The sequence below is a fragment of the Oryza glaberrima genome, chromosome 9 (genome assembly GCF_000147395.1).
Source record: "Oryza glaberrima chromosome 9, OglaRS2, whole genome shotgun sequence".
Lineage (NCBI taxonomy): Eukaryota > Viridiplantae > Streptophyta > Magnoliopsida > Poales > Poaceae > Oryza > Oryza glaberrima.
The window spans coordinates 18,119,307-18,141,544 of record NC_068334.1 but is presented as its reverse complement, the minus strand read 5'-3'; the positions used below and the strand labels follow the sequence as shown (position 1 = coordinate 18,141,544).

The 22,238-nt window shown below is 40.1% G+C and overlaps 3 protein-coding genes across 4 annotated transcripts; 1 reads left to right on the top strand and 2 right to left on the bottom strand.

The window, feature by feature from the left end:
* The first annotated feature begins 5,053 nt into the window (after positions 1-5,053).
* Positions 5,054-8,448, top strand: LOC127785215 (protein MANNAN SYNTHESIS-RELATED 1-like). Its single transcript, XM_052312644.1, has 6 exons — positions 5,054-5,360; positions 6,231-6,375; positions 6,456-6,523; positions 6,680-6,765; positions 7,023-7,605; positions 7,841-8,448. Exons 1-6 carry the CDS (start codon positions 5,244-5,246, stop codon positions 8,117-8,119), a joined length of 1,278 nt encoding a protein of 425 aa, XP_052168604.1. The 5' UTR covers positions 5,054-5,243; the 3' UTR covers positions 8,120-8,448.
* Positions 8,449-11,319: 2,871 nt separating this feature from the next.
* LOC127784465 (uncharacterized) lies at positions 11,320-14,249 on the bottom strand. The gene is made up of 4 exons (XM_052311780.1): positions 13,904-14,249; positions 12,462-13,379; positions 12,194-12,346; positions 11,320-11,821 (listed from the first exon to the last, which is right to left on the bottom strand). The coding sequence occupies exons 1-4, from the start codon at positions 13,922-13,924 to the stop codon at positions 11,462-11,464; spliced, it is 1,452 nt and encodes a 483-aa protein (XP_052167740.1). The 5' UTR covers positions 13,925-14,249; the 3' UTR covers positions 11,320-11,461.
* Positions 14,250-15,009: 760 nt separating this feature from the next.
* On the bottom strand, positions 15,010-21,275 carry LOC127784464 (RNA-binding KH domain-containing protein RCF3-like). Of its 2 annotated transcripts, XR_008019489.1 has the most exons (9): positions 20,740-21,275; positions 19,528-19,929; positions 19,013-19,264; positions 17,878-18,255; positions 17,393-17,469; positions 17,011-17,119; positions 16,245-16,402; positions 15,780-16,009; positions 15,010-15,654 (listed from the first exon to the last, which is right to left on the bottom strand). XR_008019489.1 is itself a non-coding variant. In XM_052311779.1 (7 exons), exons 1-7 carry the CDS (start codon positions 21,232-21,234, stop codon positions 16,259-16,261), a joined length of 1,857 nt encoding a protein of 618 aa, XP_052167739.1. In that variant the 5' UTR covers positions 21,235-21,275; the 3' UTR covers positions 16,035-16,258. The 2 variants fall into 2 exon arrangements, 1 of the variants encoding a protein (XP_052167739.1); XM_052311779.1 differs by lacking the exons at positions 15,010-15,654; positions 15,780-16,009 and having other exon boundaries at positions 16,035-16,402.
* Positions 21,276-22,238: the final 963 nt, after the last annotated feature.

The following is a 22,238-nucleotide window of genomic DNA, read 5'->3' as shown; positions in this document are numbered from 1 at the left end:
TACATCTCTCGTCATGAAAGAGTACAACAAATGAAAGAGTCCAACAAAGGGTCCACAATTTCGGGGGAAAAAGGAAATCTGAAATTCCAGGGTCTGCTGGTGGGTCCCTATAGCATGTTTGGATGTGCCTTTGGCCAAAATTATTAATTTTGTTAGAAGTTAGCAACAATCTGTTCAGATTCAGCAAAAATCTGGTTGGATTCTAACTCTCCCATTCAAAACCCCAAATTTCAGAATTTGGTCCCAAAAATTGGACACATGAAACATCTTCCTGCATGCTTCTCAATGCTGTTCGTATGGGCAAAAATGACTCCATTTCATCATCTTATAAAATCTATTTATTTATATATATAATGCGAGATGACAAATATGTTATTTATGATTATGTTTGTGCACGCCAGGTACAAAACGTGGATCCGCTAGCTCTCTCGTTCACATTTTGTTTGTGGATTGTGGTCAAGAGTTGAGAAACGAGGACAAAAGATATTGTACGTATCGGATCAGATCGACGTCCTACGTAATGTACGATATCCGTCGGCATCTCAGCTTTAAGTTTTTTTTTCCGGCCTAATTTATTGAGACAGCTTTTGTCAACATGGATCGATGCCACTACTGTACCAACCACGAATTACTGTGTGGATGATCTGGCACCAGCTCCACGAATTACTATCAGTTGTAACCTAACACCAGCTCTACGAGGGTTTCGTTATCTAGTAACCAGGCTTACCGCAGGGTGTTATAATGAAAAAAAAAACCGAAAACCTCACTATTTTTTTAAATAAACAAAAAGTAAATTTTTAGTAAGTAAATATTCGTCTGGTTTAACTAGTGTTTACCTCGGCTATCGGGCTTATCATCAGGGTAATGGGTAATACATTCCCTCCTATGTTGGTAAATCATGGTTCTACTGCTCCAGGCATATGTACTCCATAAAAAAAAAGCAAGTGGCAATTTTAAAAAACGGTGTCAAATAAGTAAACCTGAAAAAGTAGTATCAAATCGGCATTTAGGTTTCAAAATAGGGTCAACTGAGCAATTAGGGTATAATATAACCCTTACCTACCCACCTATCAAGTGATGCATCAATCTTCATCCAATTCTATAGGGGTATTCTAATTCTCTGGTCCCGTTCTTTTCTCCAACAAGAATTAGATGAAGATTAAGATTTTCGTGGCACGTTTTTCAAACTGTTAAACGGTATGTTTCGTGCGAAAACTTTCTATATGAAAGTTCCTCTAAAATATCATATTAATCTATTTTTTTCAAGTTTGTAATAATTAAAACTCAATCAATCATACGTTAATACCATCTCGTTTTGCGTAAAAAAACTTAATCTTTATCTTCACCTTTAACAGAAAAGAACACCACCAAAGAGTATAAGCTGAAAGTACTCGAGGCCCAACACATTTATCAGGACGCAGGTATAGTGGAATTGAGCTGTTTTGGCATGCAAAAGATGGGAGGAGGGGAGTGCTTGCGTCCACGACTCGGCGGCAGATGGGAAGCAGAAGCTGCTGCAACTTGCAAGGCGAGATCAGCTGCAAGTACTAGTAGTAGTGGAGGTGTCTTGGATAGAGATGCACTTTGTGGTAGCAGTAGTCGGCACTGCACGGCGGCGTCATCCCCAGATGAGGAGACAAAACACATTGGTCGTTGCCGCCGAGCTGTCACACTGATCTCACCTGTAGTAAGCAAGCGACGTCGCCGTGTGGGCCGTGCATTGTGTCGGCCAGCCTATGTTGAGATTGGGCCGGTCAAAGAGCCCACTAGCTCTGTCCTTCAATGCATCGCATCTTAGTGGGCCAAGGCCAGCCCCTAGTTCCATCGGAATATGTTCACTTTAGATCCAGTTTATTGATGTCAAGTTTACATTAGATCCTTAAACCGCTATAACAGATATAAGGTGTACCTTACAAAAGTAGAGCACCCTAAACAGTAAAACAGTATTGTGCTCTATTTCGACTGACGTGACGAGTTGACTGAGGTTAACCCGACCGAGTTGGTATGGGATCCACATGGGCCCCACATATGAATGCGCCAATCTTCTTCCTACTTTCTCTCCCTTTTTTTCCTCATCTCTCACCAGATCAAGAGGCGGGAGGGCACTAATCTTGTTTTAGACCCAACATTTAAATTTATAAACTAACTAGAAAATTGCCCGTGCATTGCAACGGGCTACTTTTAATTTTGTTATTATTATACGGTTTGATTAAGGTGAAATTTACTATGAGAATTAGCTTGAATATATATTTTTTTATAAAATCATAAGCTGCAATAAGGAGTCCGATCATCAAAAGTTAACATGCAAGTTTTTTAAAAAGAGATTTCTTATATTACTTCTTTTGTATTTCTGTAAGCGAACGAACTTAAAACCCGACTCAAATATGTATCTGTATTTTCAAAGGCGAACGAACTTAAAAACCGACTCATACTCGGATGACGTAACAAATTATCAGCAAAAACATCTTCAGTTTTTCTAATAGTAGAGAAATGTTAGGTTCTTTACCACTTTTAGATTCAACGTTGTAAGTGAATCTTTAGTAAAAAAAAAAAACGTTGTAAGTGAATCAGGTCCTGGAGTTCATCTTCGAACCTATATCCGGCGATTTGCCTCGAGTTGAAGTTCAATGGAAGTGTGTTTCCTATCAAAAGAGATTAAAAAAAAAAATTGCATATGGGCACCGTTTCACCCACGCGCGCGCGCGGGGCGCCGGATTGGGCGGTCGGGGGCGTCCGTTTTTTCTCCTGCCCGACTCCACCGACGCGCGGATTTTGTCGGTAGAGCGGTGTACTCATTGCACTGCACACAGTTTCGCACACCGCCTGCTTGCTTGCCAATTGTCATCGGCAACATCTCCTCTAGTCCTCTTTGGTTTGCCCATGGCCAATTGCCGTGCACACTCCCTGTCACGTGTCGCCATTATTATTGTCTAAACAAATGAGCATGCAGCAGCGAGCGAGATAGAGAGAGAAATACCCAGATCTGCATGCAAATTGCAAAGGGCTTCTGAATTTATGAGTTGACTCACGCCGTGTTTAGTTACAGAATAATTGTTCAAACTTTCAATTTTTTTATCACATAAAAATTTTCCTACACATATAAACTTTTAACTTTTTCATCACATCGTTCCAATTTAAATCAAATTTTCAATTTTAATGTGAACTAAACCTGAAAACCGCTAAAGAAAATGGGGGGAAAGAACTGTAGGCTGCGTCGAAAGCAAGAGAAACGGGGTTTAATGCGTCTTCTTCGTCTCTTCTTCAGACAGGACAATTTTGCATGCTGCGGATGGTTGAGAAGGTATTCCGACAGGTGTGAGGCATTTGTTTTGGAGTCATTCGTTTCAAATTTTGAAGTGGCAAAGCTTTTCCCATCCTTTCAAAAAAGAAAAAATAACATTTCCAATTTTGTAGTGCATCTTGAGAAGAGAGTGAGCGTTTATTCGTTCACTACAGTACTACACCCAACTGACCCAAGTCTCAGTCTTACTAACTCTTAAGGATGTGTTGTTTTGAGGGTTTACAAACACTTCTACCGGTCGTACGTATAATGGAATTATCGATTAACACATAATAATTAACTATTAGCTAAATAAACTTAAAAAAATAAATTAATACGATTTTTAAAAGTATTTTTTGTGATTTTTTTATTAAAAATATATTATTTAACAGTTTGGAAAACATGTTTGCTAAGAATGAAAGAGTAGAAGTTGACAAAGAAGAGAAAAGAACACACTCACCGTTCATAGAACGTGGAAAACCCTTCTGGTTGTACGTCTGTACATAGCAAGCTTCGACTCTTGTATGGTTTGATGGACTTATATTCCCGATATCAATTCATTACTTGTTGTGCACATTATATCAGCTACTCCAACTAAATATTTGACCAATAGTGTCCCTTAAAAAGCATATGTACGCATGGGGCAGGGGCGAAGGTAGGATTTAAGATTAGGGGGTGTGGTGTGAGGATATGCCATGAGACCGAATAACTAATATTGATAGCAAAGGAGGTCAAATAGTCACCATCAATAACAATCAATGCGTAAACTAGTCCTTTAAAAAACTTAAATTTTAGCTCTTTAATAATATCATTGAAAGTTTAAAACTAGTAATTATTGCTAAATTCTTTCAATGTAAACTATTGAATAATCTTACAAATAAGTATCATAAAACTATTGAATAATCTCACAAATAAGTATCATCTATTTTACTTTGAAAAAAGATGAGAAATCACAAACTAATTTTGTAGATCATGGTTCTTGCTAATGTTCTTAGACTTGCTAACTAACTAAACTGATAATATTTTCAAGCTATACAAATAAACTAAATAAATACTTATCTTAGTTAACCTTAATATAGAGTAAAAACGGGGGGTGTTGGCACCCTCCGACACCCCCTAGTCGGTGCCACTGTATGTAAGATACTTCTACCCCTGTCCCAAAATATTCTTATATAGGATGGGTTAAATCTCATCCGAAGTGGTAATATATTGGGATGGAAGAAATTCAGCCAAAAATACTCAAACACTCAAAATACGAGCTGAAGTTTCATCTCCTCGTATTCCTACAGACAAGGTGAAAATAGTCAAAAATGGTAGTATTTTCTTGGAAACGGCAATATCTTTTCGGAAACTAATTACGTGGGCCCACTTTGTGGGGCCCAAATATTATTGGGCGGTGGCCTAGTAGGGGTGAGGCAGACTCACCACCGTCAATTGGCCATGTTTATCACTAAAACTAACTACTCAATATCAATATTAATACAATGTAGAAAGAAATTAGAAAAAGTAAAATTTATATATAGCAAAAAATAATAACAATAAAAAGTACCCTTATACGAAAATTTCCGATCATTTTCACCCTACACTCCCTACTCCACCAGAACAGGACAGGCCGGAGAATTTACCAGCGTACAACTAACTGAACTACCACCCACCATTCACATTTCACCACCTGTCGGCTGTCAGTCAAGAGTGTCAGAACAACAACAAACCCAGCAGTAAATAAACAAATTAAAGCCCCACCATCACCACGCCACGCCACGCGAGGCTCCGCGCGCATCGCGCCGCGCGGGTGACGCAGTGTACGCGAAGCCCATTTATCGCTAGCTAGCTAGCGGCAAAGCCGGCACTGACCTCGTGCTTGTCCTCTGGGTCTCTGTCCCCCTCATCTCTCTCCTTCTCACTCTCTCCTCGGCTGCTCTCCTCCTCTGTCGGTGGTGCACTGCTTGCTCGATCCTCTGCAATGGCGGTCGACCCGCGCCATGTGGTGGCCGGGTTCCTGACCCTGTCCATGTTCGTCATGCTCGGCAACATGATCAAGCACGACCACTTCACCCCCGTCGGCGCCGGCCAGGAGGAGGTTCGTGCTTCTTGATTCTTCTTCTTCTTTTTATCTTTTATCTTTCACTCGGAGATCTCTCTTGTCTTTAAGCTAATTGCTCTTCCAGATTCTTGGTCTCTGCGTGAGGAATTCTTTCTTTCGCAGTTGATTTAGCTCACTCTCTGTGTCCGGGTTTCTTTGGTTCGGACAGTAGTTCAGATGAAGGGATTTAGTAGCTGTTCGTGTTGATTTGGCTCGTCGGTGGAATGCGGGAGTGTGATTACGATTTTGGTTTCTTTGTTTTTGTTTTAATTCTTGGATAATTGCAAGCGATCTGTGGATCTAGTGGTGAAGGGGATCTTGAACGTCTTGTGACCTTGACTTTCATTAGGGGTTAACTGGGGTTTATATTAATTATTACCTACTAGTCGATCAGCACGTTGTCTGCAGTCAAAAAAGAATCCGAAGCTCGATAACCGTGAAGAATAGCACTAAATTATATGCCTTCAGCCTTCCTAAAGAAAGGTTAGTTGGTGGGGGACACATCATCAGTAAAGAGAGCATCAATTGCAAAGATGAAACCAAAGGAGGAAATACAGTACATCGTTTTTAATCTCTTTGGATAGTGATAGTTATCATTATGAACTTGATATGACAGAGAAAGCTCAGTCTCTCCAGGAAGCAAATCATGTGCGATTGTGTCATGAGCTTACTTGTTCTGATTCTTGTATGCAAATCATTGATGTGCCAGATTTTTGGAATCTTTTACTACAGTGTTCATTTTGTCCAATGCTCAACTGGTATGAGTCAATTGACACTGTCCCAAGCTTCCAGTGATGAACGATTCTTTTGAACTGACTAAATTTAAACTGGGCATTATATGACTGACCCCAATTTGAAAACCAACAGTTGGGCTTGGAGGCAACAGGCATAGAATCAAACGAAATTAAAATTGCAGATACTACTGAAATGACTAAGGTCAACAAGGCTGGAGTGGATCTCCCAAAGGAGACTGCTGAGGAGATTAGACCCTGCTGGTCTAAACCAAGATCAAGTAAGTAAAATATATTCTTGACAAGTTCTTTAGATCCCAACTCTTGAGTCTTGACACATTGGCACTTGTAATTTCTGCAGATGTTCAGGAGTCTAAGGGTTTTGTTACATTCTCATTGACTATGGGCCCTGAATACCACATCTCACAGGTGAGCTTGCAACTCAGAGCTCATATGTATAGTTAATTACTATATGTAAGAAAAACAAGTTTTGTGTCTGCATATTCTGTTTGATTGAATTGCTGGAACCCCGCTTGAAATTTTCAGGACCATGGTTTTTCTTACTGAATATACTTCTGTCTGCAGATTACTGATGCTGTGGTTATCGCAAGATATTTAGGTGCAACACTTGTGCTTCCAGAAATTAGAGGAAATGAGTTAGGAAAGAGGCGGTATGTTTCATTGCTAGAACCTTACACTTTTCCCCCCTCAAAACTGCACAAGGCTATCGGCTATTGCTATCTTGTATTCATATTTACTTTAGATATACTGAAGAATTTCAAAATTACAAGCTTTTCTTTTCCAATTTATAAAATCTTCCACAATTTGTTTACAATTCCTTTCATGAATTCATTAAAAAAAACGTTTCTTCTATAAACATGAAAAAGATGTCATTCATTTGCACTAAGGATATAAGGAATATACACAGGAAATTCGAAGACATGTATGATGTGGATAAATTCATGACGATCTTGGATGGAGTTGTCAAAGTAGTACATTCACTTCCTAATGCAGTGTCTTCTAAGAAGCCAGCAGTAGTTAGAGTACCAAACCGGGTGACTGAAGAGTTCATCACGGGAACCATTGAGCCGATCTTCCAAAGAAATAACTACTTACGACTTGCGACTATTTTCTCTTCAGTAAGTTTGAAACAGAAGGAGTCGGGTAACAAGGACTTGGATTCGACTGCCTGCCTTGCAATGTTCAGTGGCCTTCAGTTGAAACCTGAATTTTCAGCAGTAGCCAAGCATATGTTGGACAAGCTTAAAGAAATAAGCGAGAAATCCGATGGGATGGTTATAGCTATTGATTTACAGACCGAATTGCTAGAAAAGAAGATCTGTAAGACGAATGGAGGTGCAAGAAGAAGAGGCTGTTATTACCCTCAGGAAGTTGTGCACTTCCTGAAGAAGGTTGGCTTCTCTGCTGATACAACCATCTACTTGACGGAGACATGGTGGCACAAAAGCCTGGATACTCTGAAGGAGGCATTTCCAAACACTTATACCAAGGCAAGAAAACTCTTTCACCAATTTTTTAGTTTGTATGAATCATCATCCATCTTCTCCCCCCAACAAAATTTACTGAATGCTACACTGAAAAGCTATTCATAGAGAAACACACTTAAAGTTCAGACTGAATTTGATCGTTGGCTTGTGATTCCAACTTGTGACATACATCAGTTTTTTTTTAATAAGTATAAACCGAGCTGGCGGAATTCTTGACACATAGTTATCATTCTTGCAGGATGATATAATGCCGGCCGCTAACAAAGGCGAGTTCCTGAAATCCGGGGATTCATACCTTGCAAGAGCACTGGACCTCAAAATCTGCTCGGAGAGCGACGTGTTCGTCCCTGCCATCCCCGGCCTGTTCTACGGACATGTCGCCGGTAAGAGGATCGCTGCAGGCCTGACAAACATCATAGTTCCTGCTCCAGTGTCCAGCAGTTCAGCTCTGGCTTCAGAGTTCGTCTCCACATACGTGTCCAAGAAGAGCCATCTTGCCTACTCATGTTACTGCTAGTACTGTTCTTATATTATCAGCATCAGCATCAGCATCAATAAGTTCAACTGAAGTGAGTTGCTTGGCCAAGCTTTGGGTACATATGTAAGTCCTTTTGTTGTATACTAGTTCATGATGTTGTGAGGAACAGTATCATTTATGTGTTACTTAAATGTTGTTGATAACAAAAGGAGAGAAGCACAGAATTAGTGTGCTGAAAAAAAAAGGACACTAGATTAGGCATGTGGAAAGAGTGTGTGCTTCATGTACTACCAAGTTATGGTTCATCAGCTGGAAATTACTCCAAAATACTGCTTCCATAGAAGATGTGATGTGTGAAATTCTCTTAACTTTCTATGCTTATTTCAGCAATCCCATTCTTTGACAACAACTCAAATTAGGCTGTGTTTAGTTCAGCGCAAAGTTTGGATTTTGGTTGAAATTGAAGATGATGTGACTGAAAAGTTGTATGTGTATGACAGGTTGATGTGATGGAAAAAGATTGAAGTTTGGATCCAAACTTTAGATCTAAACACAACGTTAATCAAGTTTGGTCCTAAATTACGCTTATTAAATCTAGTCTTGTGATCTCGAGTTGCGGACGGGGACGAAGACGCCGGGCCGTACGGTTACTCAGGCTCGATGTTTTGGGATTGAGATCCTCTTACTTCACTCTTCATACAGTGAAGTCAGAGAAGCAAAGGTACTCTAACTTTAGGGTATTCTCAGCCATCCAATCTGCAGCGAACAGATCTGCAGCGAACGGATGAGATCGATCGCTACAGTACTTTACAGTAACATGTGAACAGTACATGTACACAGTATATTCGCACTGTAGCACAAGGTAGCACTAAAGTCAGACGAGCATGTATTGACACCCTTGGTACGCAAGAACAAAGTTTTTTAGTACCATACCGAATTTTTTTTTGTCTAAAGCCCACATAAAAGAGGACATTTATGCATCTGACATAAAAGAGGATTTTTTTTAGAAAATTGATTAAAATCCGGCTTCTACATCCACAATGGATGTACACAGCCCAACGTCATATAAGAGTACTTAGACCCGAATTCCTTACAATAAGGATAATAAAAAGTACCAAAGTGACAACACTTAAAAGAGAAGACTACTACTCCAATCTCCTTCTAAGGTTCCACCCATATTTTGCATACAACTCCATAACCCTTGCCTCCAACATCTTGCGATATTCTTTCAAATTGTGGCCATCCTCTTCCTTAAACAACAAAGACCACTGTTGTGCCCAATAAGTCCCCTTGAAGATCACCTGCAAAAAGGAATTAGTTTTGGAGCCATTAAAAACCACATCATTTCTATTTAACCAAACTGCCCAACACAAAGCCGTGATGCCCACAAAAATTTGGTATTTTAGTCTAGGTTGAACACCATTTAACCAACTACCAAACATATTAGCAACACTAGTGGGTGGTCGAATCCCAAAGGTTATAAAAACGACATTCCAAACAGATCTTACCAAATGACAATAAACAAAGAGGTATTGTATTGTTTCATTAGAATTACAAAAGCAATATTTAATGCTACCCTTCCACTTCCTTTTTGCAAGATTGTCTTTGGTTAGAGTAATCCCTCTCCATAAGTACCACAGGAAAATCTTAATTTTCAAAGGAATTCTAAGGTTCCAAATGAAAGTCCTCCTTGGAACTACATCACAGTACATAAGAGCATTATACATAGAATTTACTGTGAAGATTCCATTTTTATTAGCTCTCCATCTAAAAACATCATTTTGCTCTGAAAGGTTAACTGACACAACTTTCGACACTAGGTCATGCCAAGCCACTAGATTATCCCCACGATGGCCCTCCTAAAAGAGACATTAAGAGGCTCTGTGTTTAACACATCAGCAACAACAACATTTTTCCTCCTAACTATATTATAAAGTGATGGATATAGCTTATCAAAAGATGTGGCACCAACCCAACAGTCCTCCCAAAACCTCAACTGAGTACCATTGTGAACCTCAAAGGATCCACACGAGAAGAAGGACTCCTTAACAGCCATAAGCCCTGACTAGAAATGAGAGTCCCCCGGTTGCTTATCAACTTGGGTAATACATTTCTTAGCCAAATACTTCTTCCTAAGTAAGTTCTGCCAAACTCCCTCTTCATTAATGAGCTTATACACCCATTTACTAAGCAAACACTTGTTTTGCAGTTCTAAGTTATGTATTCCAAGGACCCTACACACCTTAGGTCTACACACAACACTCCATTTAGCCAGTCTATATTTTTTTTATGGTCATCACATTGCCAAAAGAATCTAGATCTATAATAATCTAGCTTCTTGAGGATACCTTTAGGTACCTCGAAGAAGGATAATATAAACATGGCTAAACTGGTCAGCTAAAAATCTCAAACTTATGCTTAGTACATTTGAGAAACTTTCAGGCTTGAAAATCAATTTTCATAAAAGCGAATTGTTTTGTTATGGCAGGCAAAAGAAGTAGGGAACGAGTATGTCACATTATTTGGATGTGGCAAAGGAAATTACCCTTTCAAATATTTAGGGATTCCAATACATCACAAGAAATTGTCGAATAAAGATTTGGCAGAGGATAGAGGAAGATTCCAAAAGAAATTGAGTAGTTGGATTGGGAAATTCCTTCGGTGGGAGGAAGATTGGTGTTAATAAAAGAGGACATGTATACATAAAAGAGGACACGTATGTCCTAAGCCCACATAATGTGCTTACTAAGCTCTCACCGGCCAACACTATTTGCTAACATAGCATCCAGATTAAATATAGTTTGTTACTCATTTCTATTCATATTATAATATGTTTTGACCCCTTCTTTTAATCATCAATATATAAGTGAATTAAACTTCTTTAACTTTAACCATATTTATATAATAATACAACAATATTTTCAACACAAACCAAATATAATATCAAAATATATTTAGTGTTAGATTTAATAGAATTAATTAAGTGTTTATAGATGTTGCTACGTTTTCTTACAAACACGATGAAACTTGAGAAAGTTTGAATTAAAAATTAAAATGTCTTATAATATAAAATAGAGAGTAATTCATTTTTTAAGGTCCCACACATTGAAGGAGAGGATTAGTATTTTTGAAACAGGGATAAATTACCGTGTGTCTCATGCTATCAATAACTACTGCTGGGCAGGCAGCTCAATACACAGCAACAAATTGACATTTTAGTAGCACTCCAACAGATGACAGAGCTGAAAAGGGCTAGGATTACCCAGAATATTTCATGATACTTCTTGGTCCAAATGACAATTTTATTAGCTACGTACTTTTACAATCGACGACCATTATACAACTAATAATTTACAATCGACTAGAATAAATACAACTGATTCATCCTATGGTTATTTCAGCAGACGAGGAGAATCCATCTATAAGCTTCTGCTTTATTAGACTCTTTTCTCCTTGGTCAACAGGAAATCTCCATTTGTTTGAGGATGTAGATCCCATACCATTCATGGCATTGCCCTTGTCACATGGAACTTGATCGAGCAAGCGGATCCTCTTCAAGTTCACAGCTCGCTCCATAATAAGCCTGGTATAATTTATCATCTTATCATCCATCGCAAATCCTGTAATCTCTAATAGATTCAAGTGGCGATGTTTGAAATCAGATGACATCTGATCCCATAACAAATTGACCTTCTCAGCGCTGTCCTCGCATCTGTTCCTTTCACATGGATGCTGACATAACTTCAAGCAACAAAAACCAGTTAGATAAATAGTGCTCAACAGCCAACATAGGCATACATCATCAAGCTCAAGAATTTGGATATATCTTGAATGAGGTAAGCACAAGTTTCTGGAAAAAGAAAACGTTTTCGCAGTAGATTGGCACCATAATTTTGGATTTTATAATCGAATAATCTAATTTACAGTCTCCTTTCTAATAAAGTAGGAAAAGGAACAAATTACTATGATTAGTTAATATGGAAAATATATCCATATAACCATATTGGTTCTGCAGCGCAACAATGTCATTATAACTTTATTAAAAAAACAATGTCATTATGGAAGTTGCATATTTGATAGAAATGGGCAGAGATAACCAAAGATATAACATACCTTGAGATAAAAGTTGCTGAGACGAGGTGCAGCTTCAAGGACAAACACAGTCCAGTTCAGGTCACATTCATAGAAAATGTTGCAAAGATAGACATCTCTGACGTTGCTGAATACAGGATAGAGAAGTTTAGGACCTTGTGGCTCAATCCAAATCTGCAGCAGAAGAGGAAAACAACATAAAGCAGCGGATACCGGTCAGCGCAGGACAAATATTAAAACAAGAAAGAGAAGCAGTTTGGGAAAGTTTTGCTGGTAGCCATGTACTTACCATCTGATCTTGGAAATCCAGGTATAAGATAGTTAAGTTTGTGGCGCTTGATATAAGCTCGGTCAACCTGAACGGCATCTGGTCATACGTCGCAGAGCAAGAGAGGCTCATGTTGTGAAGGCGAGTAACATTGCCAAAACGGATTGGGGGGTTTGGAAGGCACCAATCCCAGCAGACTACCCGCCTAAGATTTGGCAAATGGATCAGATCAACTCTGTCAAACCCACAAGTGACAATTTCAAGCGTGAGGAGCTCCGAGTGTGGGGCATCGATCTTGAGGACAACAAAGTCCGAGACACAAGAACACAAGGCAAGGAACTTCAGGTTATGGCATGTGTTTAGGATATGGGAGACGTCCGATTCTTGAAACGCGAGGTTGCGCAGGGCAAGATTGGTGAGCCACCTGAAAGCAACCGGGCAAGAGTGAGAGAATGACATGAACCGTTGTCTGAGCAGCTGGCAATGCTCAAGGTTGAGTTTACCAACATCCGACCACAGTGAGAACTCGAGCAAGTCGGTTTTTCCGGCATCGACAATGGCCCCAACGGCATGGCCAACAGAGCATAGGTAGGAAGGATCTTCAGAGAGGAAGAAACTGAGCTGCATTCGCTTGATAATTCTTCTCGTGTTGCTGTTACTGCTGGAGGGGGATGACAAGAGCAGGTTGTTGACTGCAGCCGTGTAGGCAGCCATGATCTGATCTACATTGAAATTCACAGCGCGGCGAGGAGGAGCAGGCATGAAGTGGGTGATATCTATGATGAGATGGGAGAGTAAGCGAGGGAGTTGCAGCCATTTCCTGGAGAGCGTGCTGGTCCGAATTGCCATAGGCAGGTCAAGTCTCTCAAGGATTTGCAGCAGAATATCGTCAGGAAGCGCGCTGATCCTGTCATCTCCTACAGTTTCGAGTTCCTCCTCCTAAAGAAAACAATTTATACTTATTTATGCAGTATATATGATCAGCATTCAGCAGCAGTGCAGCACAACACAAGAGCTAGCAGTTTATTCACCATACACATATATAAACATGGAAAGAAAAAAGAATCCTTTTTTTTAACAAAAAGATAATAAATCTAAGGACATCCAAATCTAATCTAACATTCATTGTGATCAGCATTCAGCAGCACAATAGGCAGCAGTTTATTCATCACACACATAATATATACTCCCTCCGTTTCACAATGTAAGTCATTCTAGCATTTCCCATATTGATGTTAATGAATCTAGGTAGATATATATATATAGATTCATTAAAATCAATATGAATGTGGGAAATAATATAATGACTTATATTGTGATGAAACGGAGGAAGTACATGAAGGAAATTTATTGTTTTTAACCAAAAAGCGAAGATGGATAGATGCAACAAAAACAAATTAAGGGAAAACCTAATTAAGGAGATTGCAAACGAAATATCCAATCTAATCTAAGCTGCGACTTACGATAGCGCGCGAAGAAGCCATAGTAGTGGGGAGATTGATTGGTGTCGATGCAGCAGGCAAATCAAATACTACTCCACTAGGTTCCTTACAACAAGATATTAGTCCCCTGGCCTCGATCAGATCAGATCATCAGAATCGGCTCCGCTTCCGCTTCCGCTTCTGATTCCCCTTCCGATTCCGAGCTCAATACCTGCTCGGGTGGGGTGAGGGAGGATTCCTTTCCTCCCTTCTTCTGTTGACTGCTCGAGCTCCAGCTCCAGCTCGTGAATCGTGATCCTCCCATGGCCAAGGCGAGAATAGGTGGCGGCTGCATTGCTCTCTCAATCTCTCTCTCATAGAGGAGAACTAGCGTAATAGAAGTCAATTGAGATCCACTGCACTACTGCAGGCTGACATGTGGCCCGAGGGCTGTGGGGTCCACATGTCAGTCTGCACTGCAGACGACCTGTGTCCAATAGAAGTATATATAAGTACTCCCTCCATCCCTTATATTTAGGGACATATATATAACTTCCACAGTTCCACCCCTTTACTGCCGCTAAATTTCTTTTAGAAATAATACTGATCCATCCGTCCCAAAATATAAGGCATAACTACTCATAACACAAAAATCAAAAAAACATTTAATCACCTTCTTGGTTGAATCACCTTGAAACATGCAAGCAATATGATTTGGAGGTTTGATGATATAAGATTTAAAACAAATCAATTTTATAGGACCAAGAGATGTTAATTAATATATGTATGCATGCCTGCCCTATATTATGGGATATGAGAAAAAAATGGTTATGTCTTATATTTTGGGATGGAGGGAGTATTTTAATAAGAAATTGTAAAAGTATAGATCGATCGGCTGGCAAATTTAGCACCGTGTCAACAAACAACCATAGTTCAATAAGATGCATCTCAAATGGTCTTAATATGATTAGCTATGAGTATGGCAGATTTTTTTTTTTTTTGACCAGGGAGTATGGCAGATTCGGATACCGTTGTTCGATAGGTTGTTGTTTGACAGATGAGTCGAATAACGGTTGCTCGACTGGTTTGCTAGCCTCTTTTTTTTTTTAAAAAAAAAGAAGTATTATGCATGCACTGTCACAAAGTAGCATATCAAACACCCTTTAGGCCTGTTTAGATCCCACCCTAAAATTTTACACCCTATCACATCAAACGTTTGAACACCTATATGAAGTATTAAATATAGGCTTAAAAAATAACTAATTACACAGATTGCGACTACTTTGAATAAAATTAGATGTTCTCTTATCTTACATGAATAAAATTAAATGTGACAATTACCCCTTCTGTAAAACTTGCTCTTATCTGGCTAAAAGCCATAGCAGGTGACCAGCCAACACCTATGCTTCGACAGCAAGAGATGCTTCAGATCAAAGAAAGCTCGTGTGACTTGTTCATTGTTCAAAGCAAGGGAACCAATACATTACAACCAAAAAAGCATAGCAACAGGATGCCACAAATGTCAGGCTTGCAATTGCCTACAAGTTCATTGGGAACTGGGAAGACCTTCATGCCAAAGTCTAGCGTCGCCTCTGCCAATTGGTATATATGATTTTGAGTGCATCCGTGAGATGTCATGCATATTCCAATTTCCTGTGCTCTCCTTATGTTTCCAAGAAACTATGCTGTGTCATGCGAAGTTTCTAGCTCAGCAAGGAATTCGAGTTCGTAAAACTGACCAGCCAACTTGCATTTCATTGCTTGTGGTAGTAAAGCTTGCCAAATGATTTTGCCTAGGTGTTTGTGAAGAAAAAAATGACGGACATAATTAAGATGTAAAAAGGATTCAACACAACTAAGTTAGAACTAGAAAACACTCATACAAATAGTAGGCTAACAAAAAAAAGTGAAAACTCACCAAATTGAATTGAACTGGGAATGGCTGTGACAAAAATTTGGATTCCAAGCAAAGACGAGCTAGCTGATTGACACTGCCAGCGTCGTTGCTTGTACATCGGAGGAGGTCGTCTATGATCCAGCAAGTCAAGACTTACCAGATAGCACAAAAGAACAGTTGCATCTGTGACCAGTGATCACTGATGAGTTTCCTGGAAAAAAATCCCTCGTACGACCATACGGAAAATCCAGCTGAAGATCCAGAGCAACATCGACATGCAAAACACACAGACACTCATGCTTCATGGCCATTTCTTGTACCAGAACAAAAATAATACAAGATTTACATTGATGCAGTAATGCGCATGCGCACGGCTCACATGAAGTGAGAAAAAAATAATTCACATTGAAAGAATGTTCCACATTCTCATCCACATTCATGCCAGTTACAATTGTACATGTGCAATCAGTCAGGGGGGAAACCAACCTGAAAGCTCAGGGCTAAGTTTGGTAGAGACCACAAAAGATGAACGCGTGAAGTAGGCTTTGTGCCTTCTTAGTTTGGTCAGGATCCCCACATATAATAACCAATGCATTTGCATCCCCAGGTTTTGGATGATGGACAGTAATTGTGGCACCTGACATCTGAAAGGTAAACATTAACTCCCAGCGTTAGAACCGTCAAAATAACAAAGATGATGCGAGGGATCTTGTTATGGCAAGACATCTAGTACAATCATTGGTTGAGGTACAATCAGCTTTTGTATATAGCACCAAATCAATATGGAAAATTCCAAGAACAAATGAAGATATATACTTTATGGATTGTCCTAGCACCCTTCAATATTTCAACTTCAAGGACAAAATTTTTAAGATACAAAAAGACAAGTTTGCTATGAATAATTATTTTTTCACTTTTCCTTTTAATTTATCATTTGATTGCCTTTTCTCTTCTTTTCAGCCTTAAAACAGAGTGAATTTGAAATAGGTATAGTGAAGAAGAATGTTTTACATGTTCTTTTAATTTTCATTTCATTTTCTGGTACCAGTAAATATGGCATGATAGTGACTGTTGCACAGGCTGTATGCATGGACTTTGTTCTAGAGAAAAGGACAAGGCAACAAGTTGACAAGGGCTTCCACTCCATGATAACAAGTAAAAAAACTGGCATGTCCTTTGCATCACTGGTGAGGGCAAGACAACAAGGGAAGTTAGATGAATGCTGAAAACTAATAAAGCAGAGAGTAAGTACCTTCTTTATCTCAGCAAGGTCACTGCCATTGGCTCCACAAATAAAACCTATGTACTTGCGGGGAATAATGACTTCAGTTGCATTAGATGGTGTAGCCACTTGATTTGTTCTGTTGAGAAGAACAAGTCAAAACACTGTTCTAAGTAACCTTCTTTAGAAAGGAGAATTTGCCATTTAGTTTTGTTTTTCAAAATGGGTTGCATTGCTAGAAGAGAACTATATATGCTTCGATTCAATCTTTTGCTTTCCACACAAGTTCTCATGCATATACTTTTCAAAGTCTTTTAGCCCCTAAAAGATTAACAGAATGAGAAATTGAGAATATTTCCTTTTAGTGAAAGGTCAAAGAGAAAGAAACACCACCAAATGGAAATTAACTTACCCTGCCACTGCTCCCTTTCTGAAATCTGCAGGTGGTACTGTCTCAGGCATATTTCTTGGAGCTTCACTGTTTGGTGCCTGCACAAGATCAGGGACTTTATTCTAAGCCTACAACACCTAAATCAACAAGAGAAGTGGTGTGCAAACTTTTACAGTTTTCTAATAAAACTCTGGTGGCAAGGCAAACCCAAGTCCTGGACTTTGATGTATTTTTTTACGACAAATGGGCTTTGATCTTTTTATGATGCTAAGTTAACATGAGCCAAAATAGGCTGAGTTGTCCCAGACTGCCCAGTCCTGGATCCACCCCTGCTGGCAAGCATCCTAACGCTTGTCAGCAGGACCCGAATGTTGGTGGAAATTCATGAAAGAGACCATTGTGCACTGCACACCCAGGAAAAATGCTGAAGAACTTCTGCCTAATTCCAAACTGCATTTCCCATATATGTGTTTCCTACATTCTAGAATAAACGCATAGTAAGTTACCTCAGGAGCCCAGGCACTTGGTGATGGCTGGTCCAGAAAAGGTCGAGGACCACCTCCTTGTTCACAACCATATGAGTAGGGCATCCTATCAGCACCCATGTGCTCCATTGAATGAGGGGGAGGTGGTCGATGATCGACCATATCAAAAGGACCCATAGGACGATCAGCTCTGAAAGAAGGCATAGGATATGGAGGCATGCCTCCAGTGGGATGCGGTGGTGCTGGTTCTTGTCTTGGGTGATGAGGTGGAGCGTTTCCACCAGGTGGATATGGGGGCATACCTCCACCTGGATGCGGCTTCATGGGAATGATGACATCTCTAATCCTTCCAGTGATATGAAGCAATGCATCCTGAATGGATTGAAAACTACCTGTGACCTGTAAGAAGAAACTCCATAGTTACATTTAACACCTGGTCAGCAATTGTCAAGGGAATAAGAATAACACAGCTATGAATAACCTAAGTAAACTTTCTTAAAAGGAAGATTCAATGAAAGCCACTTGAAAGAGTTGATTAGTTGTGATAAACTGTGGATCATTTTTCAAATGGATAACTTGTGATGTGAAACAGGTTGGCCAAAATTACCACAAAAGAGTTACAGCATATGCCACAAAGTAAACAATTCTGCTTTCTTAAATTTAACAGGACAAAGATATTCTGTAGTTTGCTTCTTTGAATACGTATAAAGTAGTTCACTTGGAAATCTTTTTCAAGAGCATGCTTTGCATACTTGACATTTCCCAACATACTTGAATTGATCACATATTCACAGTATCACACTGAAGTCTGAAGACCTTATGCTCTTAGCTATTACTGGTAAACAAAGTTCACCTCAACACTGAACCTTTAATGTGATTCAGTAAGGTGGGACCCTTTATAGTAGTGTTGATACTTTACATTAACCAACACTTGTATCAAACTTAAAATTTTTGCTACAAGACCACAATTAAAGCAAAGAACACACTATAACTAGGTGTTATTAGTAGATTATATGCATAACGATGAAAATTTCGAATGGACATGTAAACTTAAGAGACCACTGCGGCGCACATAAAACATGGAACTTATTACTGAAAATTCATAGCATGCACAAGAACATAAAATGGAGTGGTTGATTACTATAACATTAAATACCTGAACTAGCTCATCATTTCGTTGTGCACATCTTGGAATTTGTTCATTCCCGAAAATTCGGATACCAGCTCCTGTTATTTTTCTCATTTCTGCGATGATAGAACCACCTTTGCCTAGTAAGCAACCAATATGCTGTGATGGTACAAGAAGTCTTGCAGTTACAGCAGAACTTTTATCCATCGATGACTCCGAGATTCTAGAATGCACCCGAAGTACTGCGTCCTGAGCTGGAGAATGCATCATCTCAGAATTCTGCAACAAATAAGATTAAACCCATCAAAAATAACTCCAGACAACTGAAAACCTAAGGACAAAATTAATCGCATATTTCCCATCATTGTTGGCAGGACACCGAGGCTGCAATCAATTAGACATGGATGCACATGGCATGCCAATGTTTACAGATGCACAGATCTATATTGTACGTTGAGAAAATAAAATTCACTCTCCCTGCATAAGGATTTTAATCACTTGAAATTAAACAGATACTTTTATTTATAGGTTCAGAGACACACCTCATGTGCAGACATCACAATTACACGTTCTTCTGAATCAGAATTAGGCTCTATAATCTTAATCGAAGCACCAGTTTCACTTTGTAATGCGCGAATAGTTGAACCACCTTTTCCGATTATGCTCCCCACCATTTCATTGAGACATATCATCCTGAAGACTATCTCTTGTTCAACAAAGAATCTAGAACCGGGGGCAGCCATATTACTTGAATAATTCCTTGCATGATAATCAGGCATGGATGGTGGTAAATAGCCTCTTTGAGAATGAGGATCTATGCCAACTGGGCCAGGAGGCCCAAATCTTCCAGGTGGAAAGTTGCTTGCATCTGGCCTAGGGTTATCTTGAAGGCAGGTTGTAACTAACAATAATGCTTTCCTTACTGCAGAAAAGTTCCCACTTATCTAACAGGAAAAGGTTACCGTGTCAGAATGACCTGAATTTTTAATAGGTACCCAAGTTAAAGAAGAAAAATGTCCATCTTGAGCAATTCAAACTATAAAGCCGTTAGCAATGCAACACTTAAGTATACGGGAAAGGTAAAAAGAACTATTACAATTTTAGTATATTTAGAACTGGGACATTATGATTTCCTAGAACTACATAATCAGAGGTGCGGAACTTGCTCATAATGAATTTGACTTCTATGACTCTATGCAACAAAAATAACCAACCTTTAATTATATTTTCTCTACAAACTCCTTATCGATAAAACACTATTGTAATAAATTATATGAAAGACATCACCCTTATGTTTTCAATTGCTGAATCGCAATAAGAGCCAATTATAAAGTACAAATCAGGCAAGATAGCTCATTTCGAACTTATTTGTTCATTTGAACAAGATGCATATGAGCTGAAAGAAATACAGGACCCGTAACATAACCATGAATGAACTGAAACTTATCCTACCACCTATATTAAATTATCATCCTATCAAAAAATTGCCTTTTAATTAGTTTGCATAGTGCAATATACCGCTCAAACTCCCATAAAGAATTTTAGCAGTTTTGCAAGCAACTAAGGCACACGATCCACCTCATTATAAGTTTGAACCACCTCATTTCATCATAAATTTCTAGCTAACGGATGAACACGCCGGGCGCACTGAAAAATTGTGATGAATAATCCACCCACGCAATGTCAGGGGGGATGATTAGATGAATATAGCACAAAAAAGAAGAAATATCTGTGAGCTGAGTTGAGATGCGTACATGGATAAGCTCGTCCACCGGCGCAGCCCAGGGAGGGAGCTGATCCCTGTTCCGGAACACCCTGATCTGCGCGCCGCTCTCCTGCCGCATCCTCTCCACCGTCTTCCCTCCCTTCCCCAGCACGCACCCGACCTGCCCGCTCGCCGCCAGCATCCGGCAGCCCACCACGCCGGGCACCTCCCTCTCCTCCTCCCCGGCGGCCTCGTCGCCCCCGACCCTGTGCCCCACGACCCGCTCCCACGCCCTCACGGCCACGGCGGGGGCGTCCGGCCCGGAGATGGAGAGCACGGCCTCGTCGCCGACGGGGGGCTGGTCCACGTGGAGGTCCCGCGACGCCCCGCGGAGCACGGACGCGCGGCTGGAGGGGCAGAGGATGCGGAGCGTGGTGGTGAGGCGCTTGGGGGCGGATGGGGAGGAGGTCGAGGAAGAGGCCGGAGCCGCCGCCACGGCGGCGGCGGCGGCGGCGGCGGCGGCGGAGTTGGGGGAGATTTCCATGGGGGTGGACGGTTGAGCTAAAACCCTACAGCTTAGCTAACAGAGAAGAAACGCTGACCTCTGCAGTTTTACCGCAAGTGTTGGCAACGGGCCGGGTCGGGGCCGGGTTGGGCTAGAACGCCAACCCGGATGGGCCCCCAAACCCCGGGTCAAGCCCCTTAGGAGGGACTATGGGCCTGTTCGAATGACTGGACTGCGGCTGCGCCACAGCTAGCACGAACAGTGTCGTAGGCACAAGGCAGCTGCTGCCAGCCAGCCAGCAGTACCCCTTGCCGAACAGGTCCTATAGGGTGCATTGCCTGATTTTAGCAAATCTATATACTATCAAATGAGAGAATAGTATTGGTGGTGGTTATTCTGCTACTACTTTAGCATGTTTAAAAATTAGTCCTTAATAACTTTTTCGATACTATACAATAGTATAATATTTGTTTGAATTTAATATATATTGACATAAGCACGAAAAAAACAAGAAAATTAGTATTTTACCCATAACAAAGTATGGCTACTTTAAAGGATACAGTACAAATAGAGAAGAAGTTCATGATATGATAGCCTCATCCATAATTCTACGGAAGCAATGAATCGTCATCCTTTGCATCTCATGATAAAGTTTCATCGCTATCTTTACTTCCTATACTTCTGTATCTCTATTTCCTATACTCTCTACATATATTAAGGAAATGATAATTTGAACTTTTTCCCAATAAAAAAATGATAGGCCCATACAACGCTAGGTGCAAAATGTGCAGCTTGGAACTACAAGGGAAAACAAGCATGGCACCGTTGTCAAACCCATGTTACAGAGGGCGCTCCAATAGTTGCCGTAACAAATGAAAAACTTCTAACTATTATCAAATCTCTCTGCTCCACTTCTTCTTTGATTCGGGAGAAGACTCCATCGGTGTTGAGAGCTTCAGTTCAAAATGTTTGTCAGTTGCATTCTTTTGTGATGCATCCTTTTCCATTGTAGATATGCACATGTGTTGTAAAACCCTCAAACC

Excerpts from the sequence above, each read along its gene's own strand:
- LOC127784465 (XM_052311780.1), bottom strand. The coding sequence starts at position 13,924 with ATGGCTTCTTCGCGCGCTATC. Across the intron at positions 13,380-13,903 it reads TGGCTTCTTCGCGCGCTATC|GAGGAGGAACTCGAAACTGT; the intron begins GTAAGTCGCAGC and ends TGTTTTCTTTAG. Across the intron at positions 11,822-12,193 it reads TCAGCAACTTTTATCTCAAG|TTATGTCAGCATCCATGTGA; the intron begins GTATGTTATATC and ends TGTTGCTTGAAG.
- LOC127784464 (XM_052311779.1), bottom strand. The coding sequence starts at position 21,234 with ATGGAAATCTCCCCCAACTCCGCCGCCGCCGCCGCCGCCGCCGCCGCC. Across the intron at positions 19,265-19,527 it reads TTGTGATGTCTGCACATGAG|AATTCTGAGATGATGCATTC; the intron begins GTGTGTCTCTGA and ends TATTTGTTGCAG. Across the intron at positions 17,470-17,877 it reads CAAGTGCCTGGGCTCCTGAG|GCACCAAACAGTGAAGCTCC; the intron begins GTAACTTACTAT and ends GATCTTGTGCAG.
- LOC127785215 (XM_052312644.1), top strand. The coding sequence starts at position 5,244 with ATGGCGGTCGACCCGCGCCATGTGGTGGCCGGGTTCCTGACCCTGTCC. Across the intron at positions 5,361-6,230 it reads TCGGCGCCGGCCAGGAGGAG|TTGGGCTTGGAGGCAACAGG; the intron begins GTTCGTGCTTCT and ends GAAAACCAACAG. Across the intron at positions 6,376-6,455 it reads CTGGTCTAAACCAAGATCAA|ATGTTCAGGAGTCTAAGGGT; the intron begins GTAAGTAAAATA and ends TAATTTCTGCAG.